General features: G+C 34.7%; 1 protein-coding gene across 2 annotated transcripts; it reads left to right on the top strand.

Annotated features, from left to right (window-relative positions):
* Window positions 1-6,652: 6,652 nt before the first annotated feature.
* Window positions 6,653-16,036, top strand: LOC148302136 (uncharacterized). 2 transcript variants are annotated; one of them, XR_015838693.1, is made up of 4 exons: window positions 6,653-6,726; window positions 8,233-8,900; window positions 9,650-10,021; window positions 10,141-10,735. XR_015838693.1 is itself a non-coding variant. In XM_088272034.1 (4 exons), exons 2-4 carry the CDS (start codon window positions 8,244-8,246, stop codon window positions 15,220-15,222), a joined length of 984 nt encoding a protein of 327 aa, XP_088128160.1. In that variant the 5' UTR covers window positions 6,656-6,726; window positions 8,233-8,243; the 3' UTR covers window positions 15,223-16,036. The 2 variants fall into 2 exon arrangements, 1 of the variants encoding a protein (XP_088128160.1); XM_088272034.1 differs by lacking the exon at window positions 10,141-10,735 and adding an exon at window positions 15,084-16,036 and having other exon boundaries at window positions 6,656-6,726; window positions 9,650-9,837.
* Window positions 16,037-20,070: the final 4,034 nt, after the last annotated feature.

Consider the following 20,070-nt stretch of genomic DNA (forward strand, 5'->3'; position numbering starts at 1 on the left):
ATTTGTTAACAACATTTTTAGTGTGTCCAAATACTTGTTCACAAATCTGGATTATCTCCAATTACATGAGTTATTTACTATATTATTTTTTGTCATCTCAGCAAATATGAAGAAGAATATGGAAATCTGGGCATTTACGGGGCTGATGACCATCATAGGCTGGTTTAAGTGATCACTTTACACACGTGTAACATTCACCAATTCTACCCATTATTGACAACCACACCACTCAAATTCTTGGAAGTTCTATATATATATATATATATATATATATATATATATATATATATATATATATATATATATATATATATATATATATATATATATATATATATATATATATATATATATATATATATATATATATATATATATATATATATAAATATATATATATTATTTAAAACAATGATTAAAGAAAACACTTGTTTTTTACCACTTGAGTTTTATTATAGACTACATGTTTCAGAAGTTAAACTTCCATCATTCAGGTCTGTATAATAACTAAAAAATAAAATATAAAATTGTCCTATAAATAAGGAGAGGGGAAAGTAAGGGGAAGGGTTAGTCAAGGGGCTAATAAAAAAAATTAATTAATTTAAAACAAATAAATATCAACCACGCATATAAATGTGTTCGCTCTAGAAAAATAAAAAGGTAATTTGTTATAACATGGAGGATTTGGAGAAGAATATGGAAATCTAGGCATTTACAGCCGTCATAGGTTGGTTTAGGTTAGCAAAACCAGAAAAGCGGATATCATGGATCGCGTGGATGATGCACCACGCTCTGGCAGGCTTGTCGTCGAAAATATCGATAAAATTGTACTACTCAAACCATTGTATTACTGTTAGTAATACTCATTAAAAGTAAAACATCACATCGAATATATTATAAAAGCGTTTTATTATTTGAATATTATTTTGGTACATTAAATAAAACTTTAGGGAAACATAAAAACATTGCATTTTTTATTATTATATATTTAATAATAATTGTTACTGCTAACGGTACCGGATCACTTTTATTAGGAAGACGAAAACGCGCAAATGAAGACAATCTTTTATTTATTAAAATTACAAAGTTATAAATGTGAAAATAACAAAATTTCACCAATATATCGAAAATTACCAAACACAAGGGCGAGAAGAACAAAGAGACACCAATATAAAAACAGAGCGAGCGCGGCGTATACACGTTTCGAATCTTATTTAATCTGAGCACCCAAATATTTGTCCGCCACCCCTTAAATACTATTTTAAAGGCGTTGCTTGGGGTGGGGACAGTATTTGTAACATTTACAACTTACTGAACTGCGTCTCTTTGTTCTTCTCGACTACCTTTATTAATACTATTTTAATACATCAATTATTCTAAAAAATACACAAATTTTGGCCGCAACAATAATAATAATAAAACCCTTATCCGCACCCCAATGGTGCATAGGGCACTGCGTCATATAAACGCAGTGTATCAAGATAGATCGTTTAGACATGAAGGAAAGATGATCAGCCCTCCGCTTCAGGTACCAGTCCAGGGTAGCGATTTAGTCGCCAGAAGAATAATAGATGTACCACGTTCTGGCAGGCCTGTCGTCGAAAATATCGATAAAATCATGGAAAATATCGAGATAGACCGTCATGTTAGCATTCGCTGCATCGCCTCCTAGGCCATTGTTCCTGTGCGTGTGTGCCGCGGCACACTGGTGTACCGTGGTGATTAGTTGGTGAAGGTTTTAAATAAACTTTTTTATAATATATTATAAAATAAATCAATATTACATAAACTTTGTTTTTTTCTTCTTTGGTGTACCTGCTTGTAATTTCTTAATTTGGCAGGTGTGCCTTGAAAAGTTTGCGGAACACTGCCCTAGACGATGCTACGAATGAACATCAGCTCCTACCTGTTTTTTTTAAATTATTTACATAAATTGTATACATTTATTTCAATCCCAATTTTTATATGATGCAGTGCCCTATGTACCATTGGGGTGCAGGTAAGGGGTTTGACAATTTTTAACACATTAAAAAAATGCAGAGACCTACCAAGCCACCTTGCGTGTCTTGTCGGTGGAGTTCTTTTTGAATACATTTTTACTGTTTTTAACCATTTTAACTTAATATACACAAAAAAGAGAGAAAAATTAAGAATGTATACATTTTACAATTTTCATAAAATTAACTCTTGATCATTTATCCATTCCTTTATTTTGCCTTTGTTCCATATTTTATTTCGAGCTTTAACATCCGTCGGCAACAAATATTGATCATAAAAGCATTTGCAGAAGGCTGGATCTAAAAAAGTTCGATGTTTGGGTGCCACACGAGCTGACGCAAAAAACCCTCATGAACCGAATTCCCATCTGCCAATCGCTGCTGAATCGCAACAAAATCGACCCATTTCTGAAGCGGACGGTGATTTCTGATGAAAAGTGGGTCACATACGAGACAATGCCAAGCGACAGAGATCGTGGTCGAAAGCCAACAAAGGGGCCAAGCCATGACTGAAGGCCAGGAAGGCATTGCTGAGTGTTTGGTGGGATTGGCAGGGAATACTCCACTATGAGCTGCTCCCCAATGGCCTAACCCTCTACTGTGAACAACTCGACCATTTGAAGCTGGCGTCCGAACAGAAGCGGTGAATAGAAGAGGAATAGTGTTTCATCAGGACAATGCCAGACTGCACACATCTTTGATGACGCGCCAGAAGCTCCGGGAGCTCGGATAGGAAGTTCTAATGCATCCACCCTATAGTCCGGACTTGGCAGCAAGCGACTGCTACCTGTTCCGGTCTATGGTCAACGCGCTTGGGTAACAAATTTGGCCTCAAAAGAGACCTGTGAAAATTGGTTGTCGCAGTTTTTAGCCAATGGGGACAAGGGCTTCTGCGAGAGGGACATTATGATGTTGGATTCTCGTTGACAACAAGTCAGCCAACAGAACGGCCTATATTTGACTTAAATCGGATGATTGTAACACTTTTTATGAAGCATTGAAATAAAGCGAAAAATACGGAATTACTTTTTCCCAACCTATTATTTTGAACAAAATACATATCGCTCACTCCTTTCAACAACGTCATATATCAAAAATCGTCAATTTTCAGTTGTGCATGTTTTCGGAATGCCCACAAAATGTATTATATCCCAGCAAAAGCGGCATATTTTTAACTTACTATGTACCCGCTACAGGGCAGAAAGAGTTGTTCTTGCATTTTGAAGAAAAGGTATTGTTTAATTATTTTTTAAATAAACTAAATATTTTTCAAATGGAGAAAAAAACCTTCAGGTTTTAGCTAAAAATATCTGTTGCACAGTAAAAAGTTCAATAAGTGGCTAGATATTTATTTTTAATACACTTTATTATATTCTTAAACTTTAAAAACGTTCTCCTGAAAAATCAAGTATTTTGATATATTATGACGTTGTTGAAAGGAGTGAGCGATATGTAGTATTTTATTACATTTATTTTTTTATTTGTATTTATTTGTATCTATTCATGATTTTAATATTTCTTATTTTGTACACCGATCGGTTAAATTAATTACCGATTCAAACCCTTATCCGCACCCCAATGGTGCATAGGGCACTACATCATATAAACGCAGTGTTATCTTGATCGTTAACACATGAAGAAAATGTGATCAGCCCTCCGCTTGAGTTACTAGTCCAGTTAAATATTGAATAACTATTAGAGTGAAAAAAAAAACACTTTTATTTATTTGACCCCCCCTGGGAATCGAACCCGAGAACTTCAGAACGGTAGCCGAGCGTGCTGACCATTAATGAGACGGACATATTATTGATCGGTAATAATATAATTTTAAAAATCCTGCTGAGCAAATTGGTAACTTATTTGTTCTGCAAAGTTTGGAGTGTGGCGGATATGCTGTTTACAAATAATGATAACCATCGAAGCTGTATTTAAAAAGAAAATGCTTCCAACCACACTGCTAAATTAGTAAAAAATTCATAAAGTCGCTCTCCCTATATGCTGATTTTGTGTGAAACTGTTTTCACATGGCAAAAAGAAGCTGTCTCTAAAATAAGATATATAAACAGACCGCGCCAAATGGCCTCTTGTCATATGGGAAGAAATAAAATGATAATTTGACAACTGACATTTTTTTATTTTTTCATTAAAAAATAAAAATATTTGTGTTTTTATCATTCAATAAAATATTTCAATTTCATACTACTTCTGTGAGCCTAAGCGGCTCATTATTAGAAATAGGTATCAAATTGTGGTAGAGTGGGTTCGAACCGAGAAATTCTGACTCAAGAGTCCGCGACACTAACCACGGGACCACAACCCGATACTTCGACATTATATTATTATATTCGACATTATGTACGCAAATACAAAGATTTATTAATGTTTTACGCATAAATCATTTTATTTGCGTAATGTCAAATGTCAGATGTCAAAGGTCCATAAACAATTTGCCAAAGATTATATACTAGCACTGGGCATAGGCAATAATGAGGTAAAGATGAAAATCAAAAGATGATGCAACAATTGCATTACCGTTGACATAGGTGTTAGCGCGGGAACAAACCACCCTAACACATTTCCGACCGGCACTTTATACAATTTATTTTTTTATTTATGTATTTAAATTTCACGTACAGAAAATAAATACGTACATTGGCGAGCTTATTGCTAAAAAGCAATATATTCCAACCAACCAAAAATAGACTAGTGATATTGATCAAAATGTTTGATACCATATATAGTTATTTGCAATCAGAGGGTAGATAGTACTTGAACATTAAAAAAACATAAATTACAAATTGACAAAAGAAAAGATTTACAGAAAATGATAATAAGGAGGGCAAAGGAAAAAGGGAGTTTAAGGAAGGAGGTAGAGGGAAAAACTATTAGTAAGTAAAACTTTTCCATTTCCAGAATATTCCATTCAATTTTTTTTTTTTAATTTTCACTTTTCGGAAACACATTGCGAGACCGCGTTTGAAATACTGATAAGAAATCCAGAGCATGTGTAAGATGGAAGATATCGTGAGGTGGAGACGACAACGAAGGCGATACTGGAATGAGTATGTAAACAGAATGTCAGAAGACATACTTACACGTATCGCCCTTCAAGGAAACCCTAAAGAAACCCAGGTAGGCCTCCAAAAAGGTGGAGAGATAACTGGTAGTCAACATTCCAAGATCGACAGGCGACGGCAGAGACAAATCCTGAGGATCTATAAATAGAAGAAGAAGAAGAAGACTTTTCGCCACGAATGAAGATTCCTAGTTGTATTTTTAAACTATTTGTAAGTTCGTAGGCACAAGGATTTTGTTATTGATAAAATCATAATACTATTTTTAACATTATTAGACTGAATTCATTTTCCAAATTCGGAGACAGCAAACGTTCGTTTTTCGATTGTGCGATATTTTTCGATCGGATAAAAACAAACTTGTGCAAAGTTTATTTTAAGGTCTTATGCACTCGAAGCCCTGATGAAGTTTAATTTGAGAAACATGTGTGCGGATGTTATGTGAAAAAATCCACCTCTGTGGGATTTGAATCTGGGACCTCGAGTACAATAGAATGTGTAGCAGTACAGAGGCGGACAAAAAAAAACAATTTTACAAAAACTGAAAATCTAAAATAAAACAAATTACATGAAATTAAGCCATTAAAAACTTATAATTTATAGTTTTGTTTTATACGATTTTGAAATAATACAGTGCATAAAAAACAGTCATTTAAAAAATGCGTAACAGTTATTCGAAATTTCTTACATCCCTCACATGTACTTACCTCAGTATATGCGCAGAGAGGTATATGAGCTAGGGTCAGGTGAATAAATTTTTTTACCTGTGATTTAAAAATTATTTTAAAAAAAAAATTAAGACTAAAAAAGCAATAATGTGTCGCGTTATAGCCCAGTGGTTAGTGTCGCGGACTTTTGAGTCAGAGTTTCTGGTTTCGAGCCCACTCTACTACAATTTGATACCTATTTTTAATAATGAGCACAGAAACAGTATAAAATTGAAGATTTTTTGCAAGTAAGGATAACACAAATTTTTCTCTTTTTAAAAATAATTATTTTTAAAAAGAGAAAAAAGAATTTTATTGTTTGATATGCTGAATTGATTTTTGTACAAGGAAACCTATCCACCATAATTAGTTTTTATTTTTTTTTTCTTTACCACACTTTTTTTTACTTCGCAGCATGGAATGTGTCTATGAAAATAAGAAGTCACATAAAAAATTAAAATAATAAATAAGAAATAGAATTAGATATATTACCGCCTCCGTGTGTATTGGTTAGCATGCTGGGTTACAGTACTGGAGGTCCGGATTCGATTCCCAGGGGGAGTCAAATAAATACAAGTGATTTTTTCACTCTAATATTTATTCAATATTACCCTGGGCAGGTACCTGAAGCGAGAAGGGCTGATCATCTTTCCTTCATGTGTTAACGATCAAGATAACACTGTGTTTATATGATGCAGTGTCCTATGCACCATCGGGTGCGGATACGGGTTTAACTTTTATTTTATTTAAATCAATAACAAATTTAATTTTAGCCCTGCCAAAGCGTGGCTATCGATGATAATAACCGTCGCGAAGGTGTTATCGCAAAAGTGTATCAGCATTACAATAAAATTTGAGATTTGTCGACGTCATTGTTTAGTTCGTCGCCATTTTTTGTTCGACGTTTGCTTTGTGTGGGAGACGATATTTTTTTATCGCGTGTAATCGGTAAGCTCAGTTCATGATAATTAACAAAAATGATATCCGAAGCCGTGGTAATAAAAATATCGTTACGACTTTAACGTCGTTTCAAGTATTTGAAATGTTCGAAACAGCTTAAAAGTTTTGGCAACCGCCCTTATAAAAAGCAAACTTTTACGAGTAAACTTTTTGAAGTTAACTCGTAAAAGTATCTTTATAATTGAATTTTCTCAATAACTATACATAATTATGTTTATTTTACAATCGATTACATATAATTTTGTTCGTGCACGCTGTTTTAAGCGTTTGAAAAAGTTTTCAAACTAGATTTTCCACCCACCCCAAAAAAATTAAAGAAAATACGTATTTATTTTATTCAGTGGTATAATTTGTATTTTGAGTATCGTTAACTTAACGTATTATTTTACGAACTATGTTTGATGGTATTATTTTCTTAAAATATTAATTGCAACGTTTAAAAAAATTAAATTACGCCATGAGTTGTAGAAAAAAAAATGCAACGAATCTAACCTAACTTACGTCCAACGTGATTCATATTGGATGCGAAAAACAAGAATAGTTAAGTGAGTTCTTCTGCTATCTCTTTTATCCGCACCCAGCGGTGCATAGGTCACTGCATCGTATATTAGCAACGTTATTTTGTTAGTTAACTCAAATTATTTTTTTAAAATTATTTTTTATTTTCAAATACAATATTTATTAGCCGTCTTCGAAAATTCTCTTTGCCTATTATGTACACGGATTTTATAGCATATTTACTTTACATGTCTGGAAAATGCCTCCTTAGTGTAATGGTCAGCACACTCGGCTACCGTTCTGGAGGTCCCGGGTTCGATTCCCAGGGGAGTGTCAAATGAATAATTTTTTCACTCAGGGTTAAACATGTACTGATGTACCTGATGATGACAAGGTTCTTATCGAAACCGGTTGGAGAGAAGTACCAATATAAAGTGGTTAAAAATAAAGTACTACGTTCTTAGTTTTGTCCTGGCATTTCTTGGTGGAACTGCATTTTATAGAATAAAATAACCATGTAATTTTTCACATGAATTTTATTCCATTTGACCAGCAACCGGGAATCTAATGATGTCCGTTACGACGAAACCCGGTTGCTAGTCAAATAAAATTAATGTTGAATTTTTTTTTTTCATTTAAACCCTTATCCGCACCCCAATGGTGCATAGGGCACTGCATTATATAAACGCAGTGTTATCTTGATCATTAACACATGAAGGAAAGGTGATCAGCCCTCCGCTTCAGGTACCAACCAGTCCAGGGTAATATTGAATAAATATTAGAGTGAAAAAATCACTTATATTTATTTGACCCTCCCTGGGAATCGAACCCGGGACCTCCAGTACGGCAGCCGAGCGTGCTGACCATTACACTACGGAGGCGGACATTACATTGTTGTTATTTTATTACACTTAGTACTTTTATTTCACAAAGTTTATAAAATGCGGTACACAAAGTATACTAAAAAAAAATTCAAAATCATCAAATTTATTTCAGAAATATACGGGATGGCATTTTCCAAGCAATGCTGTAACCACGAGCAACACGTTTGCGAAATGATGAACCGGTTATTTGTTGAGCCCTCCGACAAAAAGAAAAAAGAGAAAAGCATCTCCGATAATCCGACGCCGCCCGCAGTCGAGGAGTCGAAGAATATTTTCTACGATGAAGCAGAAAAGTTCACGCACGACACACATTTACGCTCCGCAACCATCAACAGCTGGCCCTGGAACCCCGTATGGGCGTACGACCCCAACATCGACCATCTGTACAAAGAAGAAGTTTACGCGAAGCCGTATCTAATGTCCTCCCCGTACAACATGCCGGAGGCTCGCGAAGACGATAACGTAGCGCCCACCATCGACATGGAGGACATGGTCTCCAAAGTTGTCGACGATCGCTTCGGGGAATGGTTTGAGACGCTCACGAGACAGCCGAAGTACGAGAAGTCCCGAGAGCGCCGGTCCAGCATGAACATGCCGCTGCTGAACCAGGCGACGGCCGTGCAGAGGCGTAGCAGCTCTCCCCAGTCGGACGTGGCGAGTCCCAACTCTCACGGAAGTCAGCGCTCCGAGTATGAGAATCCCGGCACATCAGTGCCCTTCAAATCCAGGCTTTTGGAGGGCAAATCCCGAAACCAGGGTGAATTTTCAAACGTGAAGAAGGTAAGTGCGATTAAATATGAACTATCTCATTTTGTTTTTTATTTATTGTTTCGGCATTCACTTTGTGTTAAGACATGATGAAATTGTAATAGAAAAACACTTGTTTTTTTACCACTTGAGTTTATTTTAATATGATGACTAGTTTTGAAAACTATGCTTTCATCTTCAACTCTAAATATAAACTTCAGTTTATATTTAGACCTGAAGATCTAAGCATAGCTTCCGAAATTTAGTTGTCATAATAAAATAAACTCAAACGGTAAAAAACAAGTGTTTTTCATTTATAATATTCCATTTTGTCATTAACTATTGCCAAACAAAAACAAAAAATATGCAAACAGTATACATTCCATTTTATTAGGATGGAATATGGTTAGAAAAATGCATCGCTTTATTAATCCTTATAATTTTATTTTATTTTATTTATTTATGGTTCACAAACAATGAAAAACATATTACAATAAATGAATACAGTGCAATACAAATTGTTTGAATGTTTTTCATCAATTAGATGGGAACACAACAAGCTTACAGAGACAATAAAGGTGCAGGTTAAACACATATATACAGAATAGAAATTTGGTTGTAAAAAAAGGGTAATAACAATTAAAAGTAATGAAGTAAGAAAAATAAAAATAAAAATTGGAAGTAAAAATTTAAAGTGAAATTAAACTATGCTACATAAGGTACAAAATTCAAGACTCCACCAGATTGGTGAAATCAATTTTTAGCAAGTTGACATTCCGCAGGCCATGAAGCCGCCGGAGAAGGCCAGGCTGCCGGCCTGGCAGTGCTCCTTCTGCCGCACCAACGGGGAGTCCTCGTCCGTGTACGCCAGCCACTCCCTGCGCAACGAGCTCGGGCAGGTGGGCTGCCCCGTCCTGCGGCGCCACGTGTGCCCCGCGTGCGGCGCCTCGGGCGACGACGCGCACACAATGTGAGATACGTTAACGCCGATAGCTTCTAGTTTACATCTCATTTTCCTTGCTTGATCACATCTTTATATCATCTGCCTATCTCTGGTCAACCTTTCCCTTACGATGCTAAAAACTACCGTGTGCTACGGTGATATGTATTTGGAGTATACATTAATTTGGGCGGTTTTTTTTTCGAAAATTGAGGCTTTTTTGTGATTATTAAAATGCAACTAGTTTCGGCAACAGCCTGTTGCCCTCTTTAGGGTTTATTTTATGATTTAATATAAATCCTGAAGAGGGCAACAGGTCGTTGCCAAAACTAGTTGCTTTTTAATAAAAATTTGAGTGGATCAAAAAGTCTTTTTATTTCTCAAAATAATATATCACTATCATCCACAAAGTTAATGCTTTCAATATTCAAAATATAGAAAAAAAAATTGTTTACTCTTCAACCAAATGACATATACTGAAAAAGACGCGCAATGAAAAGTAGCTTTCAAATGAATACAGTCACGGATGAACACGAGTCGGAATAATACTAGTTACGATCTCTCTTAGAAAACCGCACGAATTAAGGCATTAATACTCCCAAAATTTTGTACACCATATGAAAATGTGATTTAAAAACAGCAAAAATGTGAATATTCTTAAATGTTGCTTTTATTGACCACACTTGTAACAATTTTGTAATGTTGGCTCTGGTAAGTATCTGAAAGAGAAAAAAATACATCTCAAATAGCCACAATAGCTAGCGACCGCCGCGGAGGATGACATGTGCGTGTATGCAAAGCACGCACGCACACACTGTGAAACGTTTGTGCATTGGTGATTGATTCTGTCCCCAATTTTTTACAAATTATTTATTTCCGTCGCTGCAAATGAACAACTTAATGTAATAATAAAATAATAATAATAAAACCCTTATCCGCACCCCAATGGTGCATAGGGCACTGCGTCATATAAACGCAATGTTATCTTGATCGTTTACACATGAAGGAAAGGTGATCAGCCCTCCGCTTCAGGTACCAGTCCAGGGTAATATTGAATAAATATGACAGTGAAAAAATCACTTATATTTATTTTACCCCCCTTGGGAATCGAACCCGGGACCTCCAGAACGGTAGCCGAGCGTGCTGACCATTACACTACGGAGGCGGACGTATTACTTTTATGTAATACATAATTATATTACAGAGGAATACTAAAATTCTGTATCTACTATATTGTTTATCGGTATTCTTATTTTTAAACTCGAGATGTGGTAAATACATATCACCGGGAGGGAAAGGTTAAAATAAACGCATTCCCTAACCGCTTGCGGATAACTTTATAGCTGCTACATATATAGGTAACCACCTACTCAAATTCTTAGAAGTTCTTAGTGCTTGAATTGACTAGAATTTCACTAGAGACATCTATGGTGAGATGAAAAAAGCTTTTTATCGGGCAGAAACTCTTTCTTTAGTATGTAAAGTCCGAATCCTGGATTATATTCATACATGAGAAACGCTAGAAAACATCCTTTTCATTTTATTTTACCTTATATTTTACCAGTTAATTTATTTACAGCATTTTCAGTGCGTCCAAATACTCGTTTACAAATCTGGATTATCTCCAATTAGGAGTTATTTTTTTAATTATTTTTTACATCTGATATTTGACATTTTGCATGATGTCAAAAAAATGTATAAAAAATAACTGCTGATTGGAGATAATATAAATTTGTGGACAAGTATTTGCACACTTAAAAATATTGTTTGCTAAAAACATTAACAAAATAGGTGCAACATGTTTTTTGAGAACTTGAAAAAAAAAACATGAAATATTAGCAAAAAATCAAGACATTTATTTCATATTATTTTTTGACATTTCATCAAAGATGAAGAAGAATATGGAGGTCTGGACATTTACGGGGCTGACGACCGTCATAGGCTGGTACAGTGATCACTTTACATATGTGTAACATTCACCGATTCTACCCATTATTGATAACCACACTACTCAAAGTCGTCAGCACCGTAAATGCCCAGACTTCCATATTCTTCTCCATCTTTGATGAGATGTCAAAAAATAATATGAAAAATAACTCCTATAATTGGAGATAATCCAGATTTGTGAACAAGAATTTCGACACACTCAAGATGTTGTAAAGACATATCGCTCACTCCTTTCAAGAACGTCAAAAATAAAAAAACTTGATTTTTCAGGAGAACGTTTTTAAAGTTTAAAAGTATAATACAATGTATTTAAAATAAATATCATGCCACTTATTGAAGTTTTTACTGTGCAACAGATCTTTTTAGGTAAAACCTGAAGGTTTTTTCTCCATTTGAAAAATATTTAGTATATTAAAAAAAAAAATTAACAATACATTTTCTTCAAAATGCAAAAACAACACTTCCTGCCCTGTAGCGGGTAAATATTAAGTTAAAAAATTGCTGCTTTTGCTGGGATATAGTAAATTTTCTGTGCATTCCGAAAACATGCACAATTGAAAATTGACGGTTTTTGATTTATGACGTTCTTGAAAGGAGTGAGCGATATACTAGTTGTCGCCACATTCTCCCCGCAGGTTGGATATCCGTCGTAAATTTTACGAATGTCCCATAATCTAGAGTCAAAGTAATAACCTGACATTGCCATACCAAATGACAGATCCATGCCTTGGAAATGTTAAATGTCAATATTTTGTGGTTATGCACATATAGTGCTGGTCATGGCTTTTTTCCATGGAAAGCAGTGGAATGGCGTTCTGGCACCTTTTTCCATGGACAAATTTAATTCATAAATCATATTTAAAGCACTAACTTTGCGATTTCTCCATTTTATAATTAAAATATAATTTTGTTTAAAATCACTATAAATATTTTATTACAACTTCATTATAATGTCTACCGGTTTCCAAGCTAACCGCTTTTCTATCATCAGTCTTGATAAAGAAGCAGTTAGCTTCGAAACCGGTAGACATTATAGTTAAGTTATAATAAAATATTTTTACTGATTTTAAAACAAAGTTACATTTGAATTAAATTTTTATTTATATTAACCCTTTCCGGTCCCCCAAAAAAATCTAGGTAGACAGTTATATTCCAATTGGAAAAAATATTTTGTCCTCTGCTCCACAAACTGTTGTAATAGAGACGAGTGACAAAAATGTAAGCTTGGAATTTAAACAAATAATACGAATGAAGAAAAAAATGTGGAATAACATCCGACATGGGACCTAAGAAGAAAAAATCATTGTCAAATGAGATTCGACATTGGACCGGTAAGGGTTAAATTTTCAAAATCAATTTCTACGAAACAATGTTTGCATCTACGTAATTACAAACTATATTTATATAACTCATTAAAATTATGAAATATGGTATTGTAATGAATATTTAAAAAATATTTGAATATAAATATATATTTTTTTAGTAAAAAGCTTAACATGAAGTGAGTTCCGGGATCTTTTTTGTTTAAAAAAAGCCCTGGTGCTGGTTTAAATCACTAATGTTGATAATGATGAAATTTTGTCAAATGGTTATATGAACGCCCAAGTACATACATGCTTAGGGCGTTTGTCCACTACACGGAATTTCACCGTTCGGCAGTCTGGTTTTGAAAAATATAAACAACTATGACAGTTTAGCGTGATGGAATTTATGCGCAACGTGTTCACACACCGATCAAGAGCTCTGATCCGAAGAAAGATGGACAAAAGCACTACCCAATCCAAGCCAATCATCGTTTTAAGACACTTACTGACGTGCTGGACGGTAAAATTACACGGAATTCTGGGTAGTGGACAAGCACTCTTAGGTAATAACAATGTGGGGTAAATAAGAACTAAGAAGTAGAAAAGCAGGGTCTACTGGATGGCAATACCAAGTGTGCACATTCTCCCTTAACCCCGCATACTAGCAGTGGCATGCACAGAGAATTAATTAGAGTAGGCAGTAGAGGTAGGTAGTAAGGTAAGCTGGTACTACTTAGTAAGGTAGAGTACGGCTGTCCAAATTTAAAACACAGTAAGGGACATTTTTTTTGTAGTACGTTTTTTTGCATTTTTGGACTAAGTAGAGTCTACTTAGTCCAAAAATGCAAAAAAAACGTACTACAAAAAAAATGTCCCTTACTATGTTTTAAATTTGGACAGCCGAGTAGGTACTGGTTGCGTTTTTATATCGTGGGTATACTGGCAAAAAACGTTATGTCTAAAATTCCTGTTATTTAAATCTTTTATCCTGAATAAAATACCGGCTGTTAAATTTAAACTTAAATTTACTTTTGAAACCATATCGAACTTCTTACAGCGCTTTTGCACTACACGGAATTTACCGTCAGGCAGTCTGTTTTTTTTAAATGAAAGCGACTACGACAGTTTAGCGTAATCTAATTTATGCGCATCATGATCACATTCCGATAGAGGACACCGATCCGAAGAAAGAAAGACTGAAGCACATTAGCATGTGCTTCAGTCTTCAGTCATCCAAGCCAATCATCCATTTTATATGCTAACTGAAGTGCCGGACGGTAAAATTCCGTGTAGTGCACAAACGCCCTTAGTGTGTTTTGCCGTTTTAAGAATGTTGAAAATTTTGTTACATATTTTCGAATTAACATTTTTTGCTAGTATACCCACGATATGTCACGCGTGTAAGTTAGGATAGGCACTGCTTTTCTTCCTATATACATAGAATGCACGCGCCTGCTTACTGGTAACCTAACTAAACGCATTCTATCACTAACATTTGGTTTAAACCCTTTTACTGATTTTTTTTTATTTCAAATATAGGGTGTTTTTTTAGAGGTCTGGATTTAATCTGGCAACATTGTTTCTACAGACTGTCAATTTGACAGTTGGCAGTTGATTTGTAGTCAGCACGTTTTGCTGAATGACCATTATGCGCGTCGTAGATTCGGTGAATGGACGAAAAAGAGTATTCGGCTTTTTTATTTATTTAAAGGAATAACCCGCAAAGTGTCTATTTTAGATGCTTGTCTACAGGTAGGATAGTAAGGATAGGGAAGGTAAATGTGAAAAATACATTACACACGCACAGACCAATTGAAAATAAATCTTTCTTGAATTAATTTTGCAATTGGCCGGAATCGAACCCGCGACGCCAGTTTCGCAGTCGAGCGTCTACCCAACTATGCCACGGCTCCTGTTCACCGATGTTGTCACTTATTTCTAAGAATGACAATGGCATAGTGGCCCAGAAGGAGGTATCAGCATTCGAACAGCCTTGAAAATGTGTGTAATTTGATTTTATTTCAGATCGTACTGCCCGTTGCAAAAAAGAACTAATCAAGGTAGATTGGTTTTACCTACCGCTGTTGCTCTCAAGGAGTCGAGAGTCATGAGCAATGGGCAGAAGCGCAGGCAAAAACCAGCAGCCATGGTCTTCACTTCGTAGAGATACCTCAGACCTAACCTAACCTAACATAACCTGTCCCAATCTAACCATCCCAACCTAACCTAACCATACTGTATTAAGGTTCGCTTTCCTAGTTGCGATAATAGCGAGTGACAGATTCTCCCATGAATCCACTCCTCATTCTATCTTTCTATTATTCTCTTCCATCACCTAACTTAACCTAACCTATCCCAACCTAACCGTCCCAACCTAACCTAACCATACTGTATTAAGGTTCGCTTTTCTAGTTGGGATAATAGCGAGTGGCGGATTCTCTCTTGAATCCACTCCTCATTCTATCTTTCTATTACTCTCTTCCATCACCTAACCTAACCTGTCCCAACATAACCCGTACCAATCTAACCTAACCATACTGCCTAAAGGTTCCTTTCCTAGTCGCGACAACAGTGAGTGGCGGATTCTCCCATGCATCCTACTTCTCCTTCCATCTTTCTATCACTCTCTTCCAGACATTCTCCCTCTTACGCCCATTTTTTATATTTCCTAAAAATTGGAAATATGAATGAATGTATGGGATGTATTTAACACGTTGGCTGCCAACTATGAGATAACTGGTAGATTGCGTTCTTTGCTAGGACGCCGACTAGGAGTTATCTCCTAATGTGTTTACTTGCCATATTCCTGTAGCTACCATCCAATTTCTAGTATATCAGTGCTAATATGGGTAGATGGCGCATGGGAAGAGAACAAAACATCAATGCTGGCTTACATGAACAGAAAATTTATCAATATATGAACAGAAAATACAAATATTTACTACAGAGTTTAAAAAATATAATATGACGAAACGAAATTATCTTTTTAGACCGGAATTCTGAAATTTGACGTGGCAGTCAACGTGTTAAATAGCATCCTTTCAGGAGATGCAAAAATAACTTGGGAAAGGGCATTTTACAGTAAGGGGCAAATATAAGTGGCCGCAGATTACTTCTGATGAAATTTTCGGCAATTCCAGCTTCGATTTGCCTTCCGTAACTTGCTGACCAGGGTCTAAAGGTGCCAAGAAATGAATGGTGCTATTTTTCAAGATCTGCTGAAAGCAGGTTAGCCAACTGTTTCCTTTCCTTTGCCGAGTTTCCTCGTAACTTGGAATTCTGTTCTCTGGGCCACTTTTATTTCCCCCACCCTGTGTATTGTCTTAAATTTTTTAGCTACAGTATTATTTTAATAGAACTAAGCTAACTTCTAATATTGAAAAAAAATTATATGTATTTTTTTTATAAAATGTCTTATACAATTACTATTTTTGTGACGTTAAATCTGAGCATAAACATTTTTTTATCGATAATCAATTTTGTAGAATTCATATCAAATACAAATAATTCAAATATTTTTACCTTGCTAAGAATTTTCGAAATATTTCTACAATGAAAAATTGACATTCATTTAATTTTTAAATTACTTAATCATGTTTTTACTACTTTTATTATTTTTTATTATCATTGTTCATTTTTTATTATCAGTATTCATTTGTTTTATGTGAAGTATTTTTTTTTAAATTTGCTTATTTTGCTTAATTTTTTAAATTTGTTTTATGTGAAGTATTTTTTTTTTAAATTTGCTTATTTTGCTCAATTTTTTAAATTTGCTTTATTTTGCTTAATTACTTTGCAGATATTTAAAGGAAATTAATCTTTATTAACCTTTCCCTTACGGTGCTAAAAAACTTCCGCATGCATCAGTGATATGTATTTTGTACGCCATATGAAAATGTGATTTTAAAACGGAAAAAATGTAAATATTCCTAAATATGGCTTTTATTGACCATAGTTGAAGTTGAAATTTAACAATTTTGTAATGTGCTCTGGTAAGTATCTGAAATCGAGAAAAAAATACATCGCAAGTTGCCGCAACAGCTAGCGTAGCGACACGACCGCCGCGTATGACGATCCGCCTGCTACTAAACTTGATATGACATGCGCGTATACGCAAATCACGGCACGCATGCACACACTAAAAAAAACGTTTTTAGTTATTTTATCCCCGATTTTTTTCACAAATTATTTATTTCCGTCGCTGCAAAGTCGTAAATTTATTTCATAATACTTTTATGTAATATTTAATTATATTACGGAGGGATACTAAAATTCCGAGGCCGTATATGTATTGATATTCTCATTTTTAAAGCCGTAGTAAATACATATCACTAGGAGGGAAAGGTTAAAAAAATAAACTGAGAGAAGAAGACTTTTCAGTTTAGTTTAGTTTTTATTAATTGATATTATTTTATAAGATGTTTATTACACATGTCGCTCACTCCTTTCAAGAACGTCATAAATCAAAATTCATCAATTTTCAGTTGTGCATATTTTCGGAATGCCCAGAAAATGTACTATATCCCAGCAAAAGAGGCATATTTTTAACTTCATATTTACCCGCTACAGGGCAAAAAATTTTGAATCTGCACTTTTAAGAAAATGTATTGTTTAATTATTTTTTTAAATAAACTAAATATTTTTCAAATGGAGAAAAAACCTTCAGGTTTTACCTAAAAAATCCGTTGCACAGTAAAACGTTTAATAAGTGGCTTGGTATTTATTTTCAATACATTGTGTTATATTTTCATACTTTAAAAACGTTCTCCTGAAAAATCAAGTTTTTTGATTTATGACGTTCTTAAAAGGAGTGAGCGATGTATCTGATAAAATCATAATTTTTGATTAGTCAAATACCAATATTATCTAGTGGTAACTTTCACCAGTTGAAAGTTGTACTTACCCTTTAACTTGTAAACTTTTTGACTCTTAATGGTTGTTTTGTGAGTAATCTTGATGTCCGGTTATGCTAAGCAGGTGTACCATACACCTCAGTGGTTCTAGCATTAATCATTCTTGAATAATGGAAATACTCTCTATATACTGGATATTAAAAATATTGATATTAAAAATCCAATGTGATAATTTAACTATTTGACACTTCCTACATTCCGTGGGTGGCAAAAGTTTGTGTAACTTTTGAATGTCTCCAATTGGTTGTTTCGTGCAATGTGACAAAAAGACAATATGAACGGAATTTACCTTCCTCAATCAAATGTGAATTGGTTAGTATTTTAATATATCAGAATGTTTATTGTGTATTTGAGTAGTCCACTTGCAAATCACGTTATGTTAACCCGATGGTTGCCAGAGACGAGATATCTCGGCAAATGGCGGAGTGCCCGTATGGCCAGAGACGAGATATCTCGTCAGTACTTTTGATGACGTATTACTCCGCAGTTTTAACTCATATTGACAATCTGTCAAAAACGGAACATACATTACCATCAGTTGAAGTTGTCACAAAATATTTTATAAAGTTTTTAAATACTTTTAAGTGATTTATCGGTATCACTTTCAGCTGACAGTTGACAGATGTCATTAGGGCTACCACTCAAACCACTTGAAATATTGATTATTTTTATCGATTGTTTTGAACGCCAGGGGTTTTTATTTTGCTCAATTTTTTTGTGTTTTTCTTATTATTTTAAAATATTCCATTGATAAATAATAGTTGTGTGTTAATATTAAATTTAATAAAAACTTGCGTGTGCGACTTAGTGTGACAACCCTGAAAATTTGAAACTGGTTTAACTTCAAGAATAAAACTCTAACAATCGATGCGGGATATAATATTTGGTAAGTAAATTATAATTCAATAAAAACAACAAAAAAAAAATCTTTAGACAACTTTTTTTTTTCAAAAAAATACTTGGCCTGTTGAGCACTGCGGCGTAATTTATTTGCGGCTATGAAAAGGTTAAAAAAAGCAATTAGTTGAGAAAACAAATATTTATCCTTATAGTTAAGATATAAAGGCGCATTCATTTGCGTGTTACATCGACGTGCCCTATGTAAAGTGCTCTAACTACATTTTTGTCAATTTTGAGATATTTGGTGTACGTTATCAACTGACTGTTATCTACAAATATAATAATATATATATAAACCCCCTATCCGCACCCCAATGGTGCATAGGGCACTGTGTTGTATAAACGCAGTGTTATCTTGATCGTTAACACATCGTTAAAAGGTGATCAGCTGTCCGCTTCAGGTACCAGTCCAGGGTCATATTGAATGAATATTACAGTGAAAAAATCACTTAAATAAATATTTGACCCCCCTGGGAATTGAACCCGGGACCTTCAGAACGGTAGATTCGACATTGGACCAGTAAGGGTTAAACATAGACGTTAATATTTTAAATCTTCTACCAATTGCCGCCATTGGCTGAAAAACTTAATTTTTAACATAATGTAGTTTGCAAGTGGACTACTTGTTTAACAGAATAAAAGACTGTTCTTATTATTAGACTTGGAAGCTTTATATTTGCCTTATTATATGAAGAGCTTTTTGACAAATGTGAATGTAGATTCTTCTTATAACCCTTATCCGCACCCATTGGTGCATAGGGCACTGCATCGAATTGACGCAGTGTTATCTTGATCATTACTTACATGAAGGCAAGGTGATCACTCTTGCGCTTCAGGAACCAGTCCAGGGTAATATTAAATAAATATTACAGTGTAAAATCACTAATATTTATTTTCACCCCTCCTGGGAATCGAACCCGGGACCTCCAGCACGGTAGCTAAACACGCTGACCATTACACCACGGAGGCGGACAAAATTCTCAAAAAGATTCTTCACCAGCACTAATTATGTATTATAATTGATTAGGGTAAACCATGTGTTTCGCCTGCTGATGCTTTGGTCAGCGTTACAGAGGCCATATTATTTGGTGATAGAATTGTGAATCTGAATTGTGTAATGGAATTTCAAAACCGCAACGCTATACGGCTGTCCTAACTCGAAACACAGTAAGGGACATTTTTTCGTAGAACATTTTTTT

The sequence above is a fragment of the Brachycentrus maculatus genome, unplaced genomic scaffold, assembly GCF_059751285.1.
Source record: "Brachycentrus maculatus isolate JH-2025_06_01 unplaced genomic scaffold, ASM5975128v1 h1tg000475l, whole genome shotgun sequence".
Classification (NCBI taxonomy): Eukaryota; Metazoa; Arthropoda; class Insecta; order Trichoptera; family Brachycentridae; genus Brachycentrus; species Brachycentrus maculatus.

Bases quoted from the DNA above. Each gene is read 5' to 3' on its own strand.
- LOC148302136 (XM_088272034.1), top strand. From the start codon at position 8,244: ATGGCATTTTCCAAGCAATGCTGTAACCACGAGCAACACGTTTGCGAA. The intron at 8,901-9,649 runs GTAAGTGCGATT...GACATTCCGCAG, and splicing joins AATTTTCAAACGTGAAGAAG to GCCATGAAGCCGCCGGAGAA. The intron at 9,838-15,083 runs GTGAGATACGTT...ATTTTATTTCAG, and splicing joins GGCGACGACGCGCACACAAT to ATCGTACTGCCCGTTGCAAA.